This window comes from Tachypleus tridentatus, chromosome 9 (assembly GCF_004210375.1).
Source record: "Tachypleus tridentatus isolate NWPU-2018 chromosome 9, ASM421037v1, whole genome shotgun sequence".
In the NCBI taxonomy this organism is placed as follows: domain Eukaryota; kingdom Metazoa; phylum Arthropoda; class Merostomata; order Xiphosura; family Limulidae; genus Tachypleus; species Tachypleus tridentatus.
In genome coordinates, this window is record NC_134833.1 from 118,673,640 (window position 1) to 118,686,478 (window position 12,839).

General features: G+C 37.5%; 1 protein-coding gene across 5 annotated transcripts in view; it reads left to right on the forward strand.

Annotated features, from left to right (window-relative positions):
• Positions 1-12,839, forward strand: part of LOC143226178 (histone-lysine N-methyltransferase EZH2-like) — a 79,378-nt gene that overhangs the window by 30,561 nt on the left and 35,978 nt on the right. For all 5 annotated transcript variants that reach the window (XM_076456777.1, XM_076456780.1, XM_076456781.1 and 2 more), the window contains exon 7: positions 5,056-5,219. In XM_076456777.1, the coding sequence (XP_076312892.1) occupies positions 5,056-5,219 (164 nt within the window). The remainder of the gene's footprint in view (positions 1-5,055; positions 5,220-12,839) is intronic.

The following is a 12,839-nucleotide window of genomic DNA, read 5'->3' on the forward strand; positions in this document are numbered from 1 at the left end:
GACAATCTCTGTGAAATACTGGTTTCATTGTGAATGCAATATCTGGATATTTAATGTCTTGTTTAGTTTTGTCTGAATATCCAGAAAAATTGGTCATGCAAAAATAACAGTCAGTTAGATGATCTTTGAGCCCACACCATATCATGGGAAATGTAAATGACATATTTGTTCTCTTCTTATTCAGCCACTATGTCAAGCCAGATATGCAGACTGTTCAACACACATGTGTAGCTCAATGTTTTTCTTGGTCACTAACTGTACACCCAAAATGATGGTAGTAAACTATCTTTACCTCATGTGTAATGTTCTTCCTTAGTAACAATGTGCTATAATATACTTCCACAATTGTAGCATAAACTTTGTGTGATTTTTGCACTTTTGAACATTACTTGAACTGAAAGCAGCCAGCATTTCAAATGATTTTATAGAAATTATAAAAGAATTTATGTTTACAGAACTAGAGTTCAAAATATTTAAAAACAAAGTTTTGCAGAATTTGATTGTATTGTGGATATGGGGGGAGGAAGAAGATCAGACTTTGTTTTGACGAAGTTCAGAGCAAGGTAAAGTGGCCAACTGAGTGAGAAAGAGGCATCTGAATTTACCTCTTTTATGCTTAGTTGAGGGACTGAGCAAGTAAGGGCTTCATGATTGTGGGGTGGAACAGGTGAGTGTGGGAATGAAGCAAAATTGGTGCAATTTGCTACAATTGTATCAAAAACAAACAGCATAGGTGAGCAGTATATTTGGAATTTTGCACTAATACAGTATAGTTAGTATTTGAAGTTGTCAAAAATGTATGCCTTTTACCAATTAAACTGTCTGAGTAAACTTAGTTTCACAGCATACAGACATGTGAAAAAGTTAGGACACCCTATGAAAGCCTGTGTATTTTTGTAACATTTTTGGATATATAGATATTTAATCTTGATTTTAACAATAGTGAGAGATTATATGAATATAACTAAACAATTGAAACTGAAGAAAAGACTTTTCAAGATCTTCTGTAAATGTAATTCTACAAAAATGCATATTCTAACTGAGGAAAATGTTAGAACACCCTCACATTTATTCCCACTTAAAATGGCTCATCTAACACACAAGTGTATCACACCAGGTGCACATGATTAGAAGATTGTTACTCAGCATTTTGAATGAGGCTTGCCCAATTTAAACCTAAGACATTAGTTTGGTGTGCTCCTGACTGTTGAAGTGAGAGTGAGCACCATTGAGAGAGCAAAAGAGCTGTCTGAGGCCTTCAGAAAGAAAATTGTAGCAGCTTATGAGTATGGTAAGGGATTTAAAAAGATCCCAAAGGATTTTGAAACCAACCATTCCACTGTCCGGAAAATAGTCAACAAGTGGAGGGCTTTCAAAACAACTGCCAACATGCACAGGTCTTGCCATCCAAACAAGTTCACCTTGAGAGCAGACTGCAAGATGTTAAAAGAGGTCTCCAAACACCCTAACATGTCATCACAGGACCTACAGCAGGCTCTGGCTACTGTTGATGTGAAAGTGCATGCCTCTACAATCAGAAAGAGACTGCACAAGTTTAACTTGCATGGGAAGTGTGCAAGGAGGAAACCTTTGCTCTCTAAGAGAAACATCAAAGCCAGACTGAAGTTTGCCACAGAGAATGCAGGCGGGACTTCTGGAATAATGTTCTTTGGACAGATGAGTCCAAAATTGAATTATTTGGACACCAGAACAGTGGACATGTTTGCTGTAAACCAAATACAACATTCCAGGAAAAGAATCTCATACCAACTGTGAAGCATGGAGGTGGAAATGTCATGGTTTGGGGCTGCTTTGCTGCAGCAGGATGTGGACAGCTCACAATCATAGAATCTACCATGAATTTTACTGTGTATCAGAGGGTGCTTGAGGAACATGTGAAACCTCCTGTAAGAAAATTAAAGCTGAAGCTGAACTGGACTCTGCAACACAACAATGACCCAAAACATACCTGTAAATCCACCAAGGACTGGCTGAAAACTAAGAAATGGAGAGTCCTGGAATGGTCGAGTCAAAGCCCAGATCTTAATCCCATTGAAATGCTATGGGGTGACTTGAAACGAGCTGTACATGCAAGAAACCCCTCAAACATCTCACAGCTGAAAGAATTCTGCATTGAGGAGTGGGGCAAACTTTCTTCAGACCGATGTCAGAGACTGGTAGATGGCTACAAAAAGCGTCTCACTGCAGTTATTTCAGCCAAAGGGGGTAACACTAGCTATTAGGGGGCAGGGTGTCCTAACTTTTTCCTCAATTAGAATATGCATTTTTGTAGAATTACATTTACAGAAGATCTTGAATAGTATTTTCTTCAGTTTTAATTGTTTAGTTATATTTCTATAATCTCTCACTATTGTTAAAATTGAGATTAAATATCTATATGTTCAAAATTGTTACAAAAATACACAGGCTTTCATAGGGTATCCTAACTTTTTCACATGACTGTAAATCTATTGTACTGAGTCGATTCCATAGTATTTCACATAGTGCTGATAAAATATTGAGATTTTACAACAACTCAAAAGAGTAGATGTGATGGACAAACGATGACTATGCTTTTGGAATCAGCAACATCAAATTACATTGAATCATATGAGTTTTTTTCCAGTAGCTGATTTTTTTTGTCATCTAGTGTTATTTTATGATTTGCTTTTGATTTTGTAATTTTTAGCCCTAGACTTAGAGCCAAGATTAAATTATGAAGGAAAACTTTTACTCATTTTAATTTAATTATATTTGCTTTAATGTGCAGAAGGTAAAATTTATAATTCGATTTTTACATTTTCTTTTGAAATTTTTATTTTAAACTGATTTCATGAAAGTAGAAACTCTTATTGCAATGCATAAGATTGCTTTGAATTCTAGTTTTGTCTTGTTTTACATAAAAGTTTCACATCTAACAGTTTAACAGAATACTGTATAATGGTTGTAAATACAGAATTTGATTTATGCATTTTGTTTTACATTGATGTGATTGAACTGTTTCTATAGATCTTATCAGTAGTGGAAATAACTCGATTTTTATAACACATGTTAAAATTTAAAAAAGTGAAATCAAATGGTCTTTATTTTTGCATACATGAGTATAGACTATTAATACTAAATACAAATAATGTGTATATAGTATAATACTAATAGACTTGAGTTGTAGAGTCATATGGTACAAAGTTTTCAAGTTCTTCATCTTTTTCTACTTGACCCATCTGTTCTTTAAACCATCAATTTGTTTCTCTTTAGTTTTGATAGAGCTGAAAACTTTCAAGTTTTGTTCACATGCAGTTGATTAATTGTTAAGAATGTAGGCTGCAACTCATAAGAACTGGCAGCTCTTACAATATGCTTGTAACCATATTAGTATGAACAAGCTTAACAAAATCCCAGGTGATTTTTTTAATTTGTATTTGCTGATCAGTTTATTTCATAACATCTGCAGGATGTATATTACAAAGGTTTTAGCAAGTGTGAATATCTGATTCATTGTTTAGATTGTTTATCTTTGGCAAGGCTCTTCTCACAATATTTAGTCAAGTAGCTTTGCTAATAAATATACAAAGTATACATATAATTTTATACTATTTGAAAAAAACTCTGTATTTATTTTTTGTTGCTTTGGTGTATAAAATGTTGAAGCAACTTGTTAAATTTTTTTGTCCATTTTCCAGAATATGTCACTCCACAGTTTTCAGATATGTTACCTTCATGCCATTGATTGCAAAGGGAAACAGGTTGCAATAGATCAGTCATACATTGGACTTAAATCTAAGCTATTGCCTACATTAGATATAATCCTATCAGTTTCTTCATTCATTATCATTCTTTGCAAGCATACCCTGGTAGAAAAAGTATGTGAATGCAGCATATTGTTACTATTCATTGGAGTCTTCAGATAATAACACAGCATTCTCTGTGATTTCCAACTTTAATTTACTTTAATATTCAAGTGAAAGCTGAGAAAATGGTGGAAAACTTGAAATTCTAGTTACATTTTAACAAAGTCTTGGTAATACTTGGTGGATGCTTAAGAAATATTCAGACAGTAAATATAATCTGCATTCCAAACAACTGAAGACAACAAGTGGAGATACTTCTTCAAGAGAACATCTCAGGCAGATTTAATGTTGCAAATATTGTCAGTCACAGCAGGGCCCATTTTATTTAAGTTGTTACCAAAAAGATCAGTTATAGATTGGTTTCTTTACCTCAATAATGGTTTGAGAATAGCTTGAAAAAAAAAAAAAAGCTCCTAGAGTGGTGAACATGATGTTCTTAAATTTTACAATGCCATTGGATATCAGTTAAATTGTCTGTTGTCAAGACATGTGATTTAACTTGAGCAGTTTCCTCAGATAGTGTGTATTTTGTATTTATTAAGCAAAGAAAAAAGAGTTGGTAGCTCAATGGTGGTTTGAATAAAGGTCACTAATCCAGAATAGAATTGCTCCCCAAAAATACAACACTCACTTTTTTATGTTCTTTTAAATTAAATTTGGGAAAATAATATTTGAACAAATAATATGTATATTATAATTATTATGTACATGTGAATAAATGTTTATTTTTACTGAAGCATATAATTCAGCATTCTGATATTTTATGGTCACAGGTAATGATCTTTTTTTAAGTACTAATATAACGTCTTCAGGTTTTGCTTATTTAAGATAACCTTTGTCCATTGTAATGTTTACAATGTATGATGACACAGAAGGGTAGTAAAAAATTTAACTTGTCTGCTGTCAACTTTCTGAATGCAGAATAAATTGAAGTCAAAGGGTTGATTTTCCAGAGCTTAAAGTATATCTGAGGATTAATTATAATTTTTTGTGTTCACATTTTACTGCCAAGCTTTATTTCTAACCTTAATTGGTCTAATATCTATATTTAGTTTCATTTCATATGAAACTTCCAGTGTTATAGCACTGCACAATTTCAAATGAAACTTCAAAGGTTGTGGAGGTGTTAAGGTTTAATGTATTTCAATTTTTTTTCTTTCTTAGTCACTAATGTATAACCAAAGATACCATGAATTTCCCTGCACAGGTACAGAGACCTAAGAGAGAAAAAAGACCCAAATGTTCTTCCACCTGAGTGTACAGCAAACATTGATGGACCTAATGCCCAGTCAGTTATGAGAGAACAGAGTATGCATTCTTTCCACACACTCTTCTGTCGCAGATGTTTTAAGTACGATTGCTTCTTACATCGTAAGTGTGTTGTGTACTTTTAGTTATGACATTTTACAAGATAAATATTGTTATCACATTTTCAACTTTTACAAAATATTCATTGTTATCACTTATTTATCTACATTGTATGTTTGACAAAGACATGGGAATGTCTTTCAAATTTTTTATAATAGAATTAGTTATGATGGCATCATGAAGTATTTGTTTAATCAAAATAGGAATAAACACTACTAGCTTAAGAAATTAATATTTATGTTTCCTAAAATGTAGTTTTGTTTGCCTGTAAAAATAGCCCTCTTGGTATGTTATGACTGTTATTTAAATGTTTGCATAATCAGTTACAGAGTGGTTTAATAAAGATTTGTTTAACAGTGAGTTCAGGGTTTTGAAAAGTTTCCTTGGTGTAGTAGCTTCAAACTAGATATATCAGATATAGTATGGTTGATATATTATTTTATGTTGTTCTTTACTTTCATTCATAAATTCTTAGAGTTACTAATGTAGTCTTCTACTATTGACACTGTGACTGCATGACAACTGACAATTGATGTTCAAATAAATAACATATTTTGTTATTAATCCTTACCCTAATTCTAATTTGTAAATGATTTATCTGTAAAGATTGATGAAAATTGCATTTCAGCTATTAAATCTAGTTCACATTGTAACTGTTGTTCATTCAATTCGATAATGTAGTATCTCAACCACTATTATGTCTTTCATATCCTGGCTGGCCTTAAGAGTCCTGATGTAGCATATATAGTATGCTTGTCATATTGTTACATAATTTTTACTTTCACTCATAAGTTCTTAGAATTACACATTTTTTAAATAAAACCATTACAACACAGGATATTATGACATCAATAACATTGAGATTTATGATAACTAGAGTGTAGATTTCCAGATGACATAAACCCAAAATGAACTAATCTAATTCCAATAACATTAATATTTGAATTGAAAATAAATTTATTATATGGTTAATATGTAATGCTCTTTTATGTCTCTATCTACAAATACGTTTCACATGGGAATGCATTATTGTTTCAGTTCTGTAGCTAACTCCCTAGATTTATATGTCTGACATATGTAAAGTTAAAAAAAAAAACATATTCAGTTAAATCTATTAACTTACTTAATGTAAATAAAATTTGACATACAAATTCTTTATAGATCACAGCATAAAACTATTTATTTTTGTGTATTCAATTTTAATTGACTTCATGATTCAGGACCCCTTAGGGTTATACCAGACAAAATACTTGCATTAAACATAATTGTGAGATGATCAAAGCTGGGAGATTGTGTTACCCTATGAACAATTATTAATTCCAGCACAACCAAATGTTCTGATACTAGTTTTTTTAAAAAAATATTCAAAGTATTAAAACCTGGTGAAGTGACTAAACAGCTGAAAATGGTGTCATGCACAGTTTCTCTAACCCTTGATGTTAATCAATGTAACCAAGTGACCCAGAAAGAGCATATCAAACTTCAACAGAATATCTCCAAAAATTTTCCATAATGGTACAAATAAGTGATACTTTTCTTAGCTTTGTACTTGTTCCTAGACCTAAAGACTAAGGTGCTTTTTTGAACTGTTACAATCTAGTAGATAAACAGATGATATATTTGCTTTTAAAATCTCTGCTACCATCATAGCATAAAAACTTGAAACAAGTAAGGCTGTTTGTATGCACAACAAAAGTAGTGAAATATTTTGTTACCCCAATTTTTTTATTCCTTGAGGAAATAGTAAAATTATTATTTGTTTTTTTGTGCTGGAAATTTTTTTTTTACTTTCAAGTATGAACAATTTAAAAATACATTCAGTTTAAACAAGGGCTAAAACTTTATAAAGTAATTAGTAGGATTTTTAAATGCATATTTTAATTCTAATACAATATCTTACCTCCTCTCACAAATAGCTTTTCTCTACTTATGCTACTTTCTATATGCACACCCCTCGGTGTGGATTCTTGTACGTGGTGAGGGGACCTCCCAGGGAAGGTTCTGTTCTATTTGGTTACCTTCTCTGGGATCTAAACATCCACCCACGTGTTTGCCGTGCGTGGCGACCCGTGAAGGGAGGAGAGGATCCTGGTGGTTGAGGGGACCAACCCTAACACACCACTTTGGCCTCAATTCCTGTAGACGGGCGGCCTTTGAGTGGCCTCCCTTGGGTCAATCGGCTGGTCCACTTGGGCTAGAGTCAACCAAGTACCAGTGTTGGAAGTTCTCAATGGGTGTTGTGGACATTGTGCCTGATGCTGGTGTTTGGGTATAGTGCTCACGAAACCCTGGCGTTGCTGCATTGTCCTTGCATGACTTTGTAGTGCGTCCCCTTGTAGGGCTCCATGGTGGGTGGGGTCAGTGGGTACCGAAATTTTTCTTTTCCTATGGATCCTCAAAAAATTTAAATAAAATTGTAAAAAAACAGTCAATGGGTAGCGACCACGTCTTGAATACTCAGAACAGCAATCTTCAACATCAGTAACACACGCACCTCATTTTCTTATATTACATTCTCTTTGGAAAAATCTTTAGGGCAAATGTCCCCCTTTTTTATTCAAAAGAGACTAGAGGGACTTGCTGGCTCTCCAAAGTCAGTAAAGAAACTTCGATCTGGTGACATATTGGTTGAAATATCCACATCCCAACACAGTGAACTCCTCTTGAATTCAAAGGCAATTGGGGATATACCTATTGAGGTTACACCCCATGCTACCTTGAATTCTTCACGAGGAGTTATTGTTGAAAGGATTTGAAGAACGTTCGAGTCAGAGATTCTCGCTGGTCTCTCCACTCAAGGAGTTTCTGCAGTAAGGCGCATCTCCACTCGCAAAGATGGAGTTACACTGCCAACAAATACCCTCGTTTTAACATTTACTTTACCACGTGCACCTGCCACATCAAGGCAGGTTATCTCATTGCAGGGTTCAGCCATACATACCAAACCCTCTTCGATGCTTCCAATGTCAGAGATTCGCCACTCAAAGATATCTTGTCGTGGTTCCCTGACATGTGCTCGTTGTGGAGGCAAGGGCCACGATGCCTATGACTGTGGCATGAACCCACATTGCGTAAACTGCAATGGTTCTCACCCCTCTTACTTTCATTCTTGCCCAAAATGGTTGGAGGAAAAAGAGGTGCAGCGTTTGAAAACGACACATAACATTAGTTATCCTGAGGCTCGAAATTGCTGTCCACAACTCCATCTCGGACATATGCTGCTGCACTTCATTCCACAACTACAGTGGGAGTGCAGACAGATCTCTCTGTGCCTCCAAGAGAATCGTTTTCAAAACAAATGAAAAGCCTTTTGACCTCTGTGGTTAAAAAGGTTGATGAATCGACTTCCACACCCATCTCTGTTCCTCCCATACCTTCCAACAAACCTCAAGATCCACGTCCTTCAGTTTCAAATACAGTAATTTCTTCTGATACATCTTTTTCTCCCACCACAAGAGACAAAACAATTATTCGTTCGCGTCCTCAGTCACTGGATTCCCCTTCCAATAACAAAAACCTGCCCACCCGACCCAGAGCAGGATCCATGGAGGTTGATAGACCTCCTCCAACTAAAGACAGTAAAGAAAAAAGACGTGGTCATAAACCGAAGGGTTCTTCAGCCACTTCACCTACCCCTTCTTAAAAATGGCCACCTTGATACAATGGAACTGTCGAGGTTTACGTTCTAATCTGGATGATATCAAAACGCTGATTGCTTCCTACCATCCTGTTTGTCTTTCTTTAAAAGAAACATTTCTCAAAACTGCTGATACTGTCTCCATTCGGCAGTTTTCTCTGTACAGAAATGACAGGTTGTGTGATGGTCGAGTACATGGAGGGGTGGCACTGTTGGTTGTTCAACACGTGCCCACCCTGTCTTTGTCACTCAACACACCCTTGGAGGCTGTAGCCATCCGTGTTTCCTTGGGTCATACCATCACTGTTTGTTCTCTGTACCTGTCCCTGAGAGACATATGATCAATCAGATCTTGATGCTCTCGTTGAACAGTTGCCATCTCCGTTTCTAATCCTAGGAGATTTTAATGGACATCATCCCTCTGGGAAGTGCTATTATTGATGGGAGGGCGATCTGTAGAGCGGATGCTCTCTGATCATAATCTTTCTCTTTTCAATACTGGTTCTTCCACTTACTTTCATGCACCTAGTCAGTCCTTTACGCTATTGATCTCTCAGTTTGCTCCCCTTCATTATTCTCCCATTTTCATGGAGGGTTGACAGTAATCCACTAGACAGTGATCATTTTCCGATCCTTTTGAGAGAGACTGGCGTGGTTGATGCCACCCTACCCGCATGCCCGGTGGAAGCTGGATCAGGCAGACTGGTCTACTTTCACTGCTCTCAGAACTTGATCCTGCCATCATAAATCAGCCATCAATAGACGACTGTGTAGCAGCGGTAACTGACTGTATTACACATGCAGCTGCTCGGTGTATTCCTAAAACCTCGACACGTTTTCCACGATATCCTCGTCCGTGGTGGAATCCTGCTTGCCACTTAGCACGAAAGGCTCAAAAGCGGGCCTGGGGTACTTTTCGTAGATATCCCACACTTTCAAAGCGGGTTGCTTTCCAACGGGCCGTGCACATGCTTGGTGGGTAAGACATCAAAGCCAGAAGGAATCTTGGATTAAGTTCACAACCAGCATATCTTCTACCACCAGTTCCAAGATCATATGGGACAGGATTGAAAGGTTAATGGGCACTACAATTCTGTCCCCTCTCGATCTTACTCTCTGATGGTCAGGAGGTGACTGATGTTGAATATCGCTAACACTCTAGGTGAAAGCTTTTGCGGGTATCTAGCACTTCTGCTTGTTCCTCCACCTTCCTGGCCATCAAGACTCGGGCAGAGCGATCACCTCTTTCCTTTCGAACTGACTGTTTCTTTGACTATAATTGTCCCTTTACCCTGGTGGAACTAAAAATGGCCCTTCATCGGTCTGCCAGTACGTCTGTTGGACCTGATGATATTCATTATGACATGCTGCACCATCTATCTCCTGCTTCTCTTGATGTCCTTCTGATTGTTTTCAACGGATCTGGCAGGAGAATGTTTTCCTGATGCCTGGCCCAGGCTATTATTTTACCTTTTCTAAGCCAGGGAAAGATCCCAAGATTCCTTCAAACTACCATCCAATTGCTTTGACGAGCTGTCTCTGTAAGACATTAGAAAGGATGGTTAATGCTCATCTTGTTTGGTTCCTTGAATCAAACAACCTCCTCTCGCCCACCCAGTGTGGGTTTCATCGACAGCACTCCACCACAGACCACCTAATTGTCTTGAAACATCTATCAGAGAAGCCTTTCTCAACCGCCAACATCTTGTATCAATATTCTTTGACATAGAGAAGGCTTACGACACAACATGGAGGTATGGCGTTTTGCGAGACCTCCATACATATGGGTTACGTGGCCATCTACCCATGTTTATTAAAAAATTTTTAATGGACAGGAGATTCCAAGTTTGTGTGGGTTCGACACTTTCCGTTCTTTTGTACAGGAACTTGGAGTCCCTCAAGGCTGTGTATTGAGTGTTACACTTTTCAGTATAAAGATAAATGCCATCACTGAACAACTCCCTCTCACTGTTGCGAATGGGCTGTATGTCGACGACTTTCATATCTCATGTCAGTCGTCAAACATGAGATATATTGAGCGGCAACTACAAACTGCCCTCAATTGTGTACGGAAGTGGACTCTGGCGAACGGCTTTAATTTCTCTCTCTCCAAAACTGTATGCATGCACTTTTGCCGTCGACGGGGTATTCACCCTGACCCTGAACTTCATATCAGTGAAGTTTTGCTGCCAGTGGTCCCGGAGACCAAGTTCTTGGGGCTTGTCTTTGATCGTAAACTGACCTTTATACCACACTTAAAGCAGCTTCAGGTCAAATGCACAAGAGCACTGAACATCCTCCGTGTTCTCTCTTCTACCAGTTGGGGGGCAGATCGCTGTTCAATGTTAAAGGTATATTGTGCTCTTATTAGATTGAAACTCGATTATGGATCAATGGTCTATGGCTCTGCCAGACCCTCGCCTTAAAGATGCTGGACCCCATTCATCACCAAGGACTTGACTCTGCACTGGGGCTTTCCGTACCTCTCCAGTTCAAAGTATATACATTGAATCTCATGAACCTTCTCTACACCTTCGCCATTTGCAACTATCTTTACAATATACTTCGAAACTTCATTCCTTACCAAAGCATTCCACCTGGAAATGTGTTTTCCTTCCTCGGTGGGCAGTACTATTTCAGAACAGACGATCTGTCATTGCTCCGTTTGGCCTTCGCATCAGGTCGCAATTGGATGAATTGGGTCTGTCCTTGGATAACATTGCAGATTCCACAGGTCGGCTTATCCCACCATGGCTTATTACAGCCCCCAAATGTGACCTTTCTTTCAGTCACCTAAAAACGGCAGATACTCCAGATTGGAAGTACCGTCTTTTATTCAATGAATATCTTTCAAACAATCATTCAGTTCCCATTTATACAGATGGTTCCAAATCAGGTAACTCAGTGGGCTCTGCTATGGTTTGCTATTGGTCAGTAGTTGTGCGCAGAATCCCTTCTACAGCTTCTGTGTTCACTGCTGAACTGTATGCCATATCTCTTGCCCTGGATCATATTGCAGCTGAGCAGTACTCCAACTGCACTATTTATACTGATTCGCTTAGTTCTATACTTGCCTTGGAATCGCTACGTTAGCTCACATCCTATTCTCGCTGATATTCAAACCGACTGGCCCATTTCTCATTAGCAGCTATTTCAATCCAGTTTTTCTGGATACCAGGCCATGTTGGTATTCGCGGGAACGAGCTTGCAGACTTGGCAGCTAAATATGTCTGCTTCAGCACCATCACTCCTATGCCTATTCCGTACATGGACTATGGTGTTATCTTCAAGGCTCGGCTCCGTGCCAGCTGGCAGTCCACTTGGAGTGAGCAAGCGACAACAAACTTTTTCAAATCAAACCCAAAATTGGACTTTGGCCATTTAGCTTCCGTAAAGTTCGGAAGGAGGAAGTTGTTCTCACTAGGCTACACATTGGTCACAGTTTTTTAACTCATCATTTTCTTTTATCTGGAACTGATGCACCAATGTGTAGTTTGTGTAACACTCAAATCACTATCAGCCACGTTTTACTTTCTTGCCATCGTTACAATTCTCAAAGATGGCAATATTTTAAACATATTTTTTCCCAGGGTCAGTCTGTAACATTGGACAGAGTTATTGGTGATGGTGACTCTGTCCACCTTGATAATGTTTTTAATTTTTTAATGGCCATTAATCTTTTTAACCTCATTTAAGTGTTACATATTTATTCATTACACTTTTTTAATTGTGGTTCCTTTTTTACAGTTTTAATCTCTCTCGTTCAATTTGACATTGGACAATGGCCAGAACATTAAATAACTCGACACCAGGACTGGAAAGGCCAATTTCAGGTGACTAACGCTACTGTTTGAACTATCAGTTTGAACTACTCGTTAGTCGTCCTGGCAGTTGTTATTATACTTTGCTGCATATCATTTCACACTTTTACTACTTTACTTTTTAGTACTGGCCATATTGACTCATAACCCGGAACCAGGACTGGA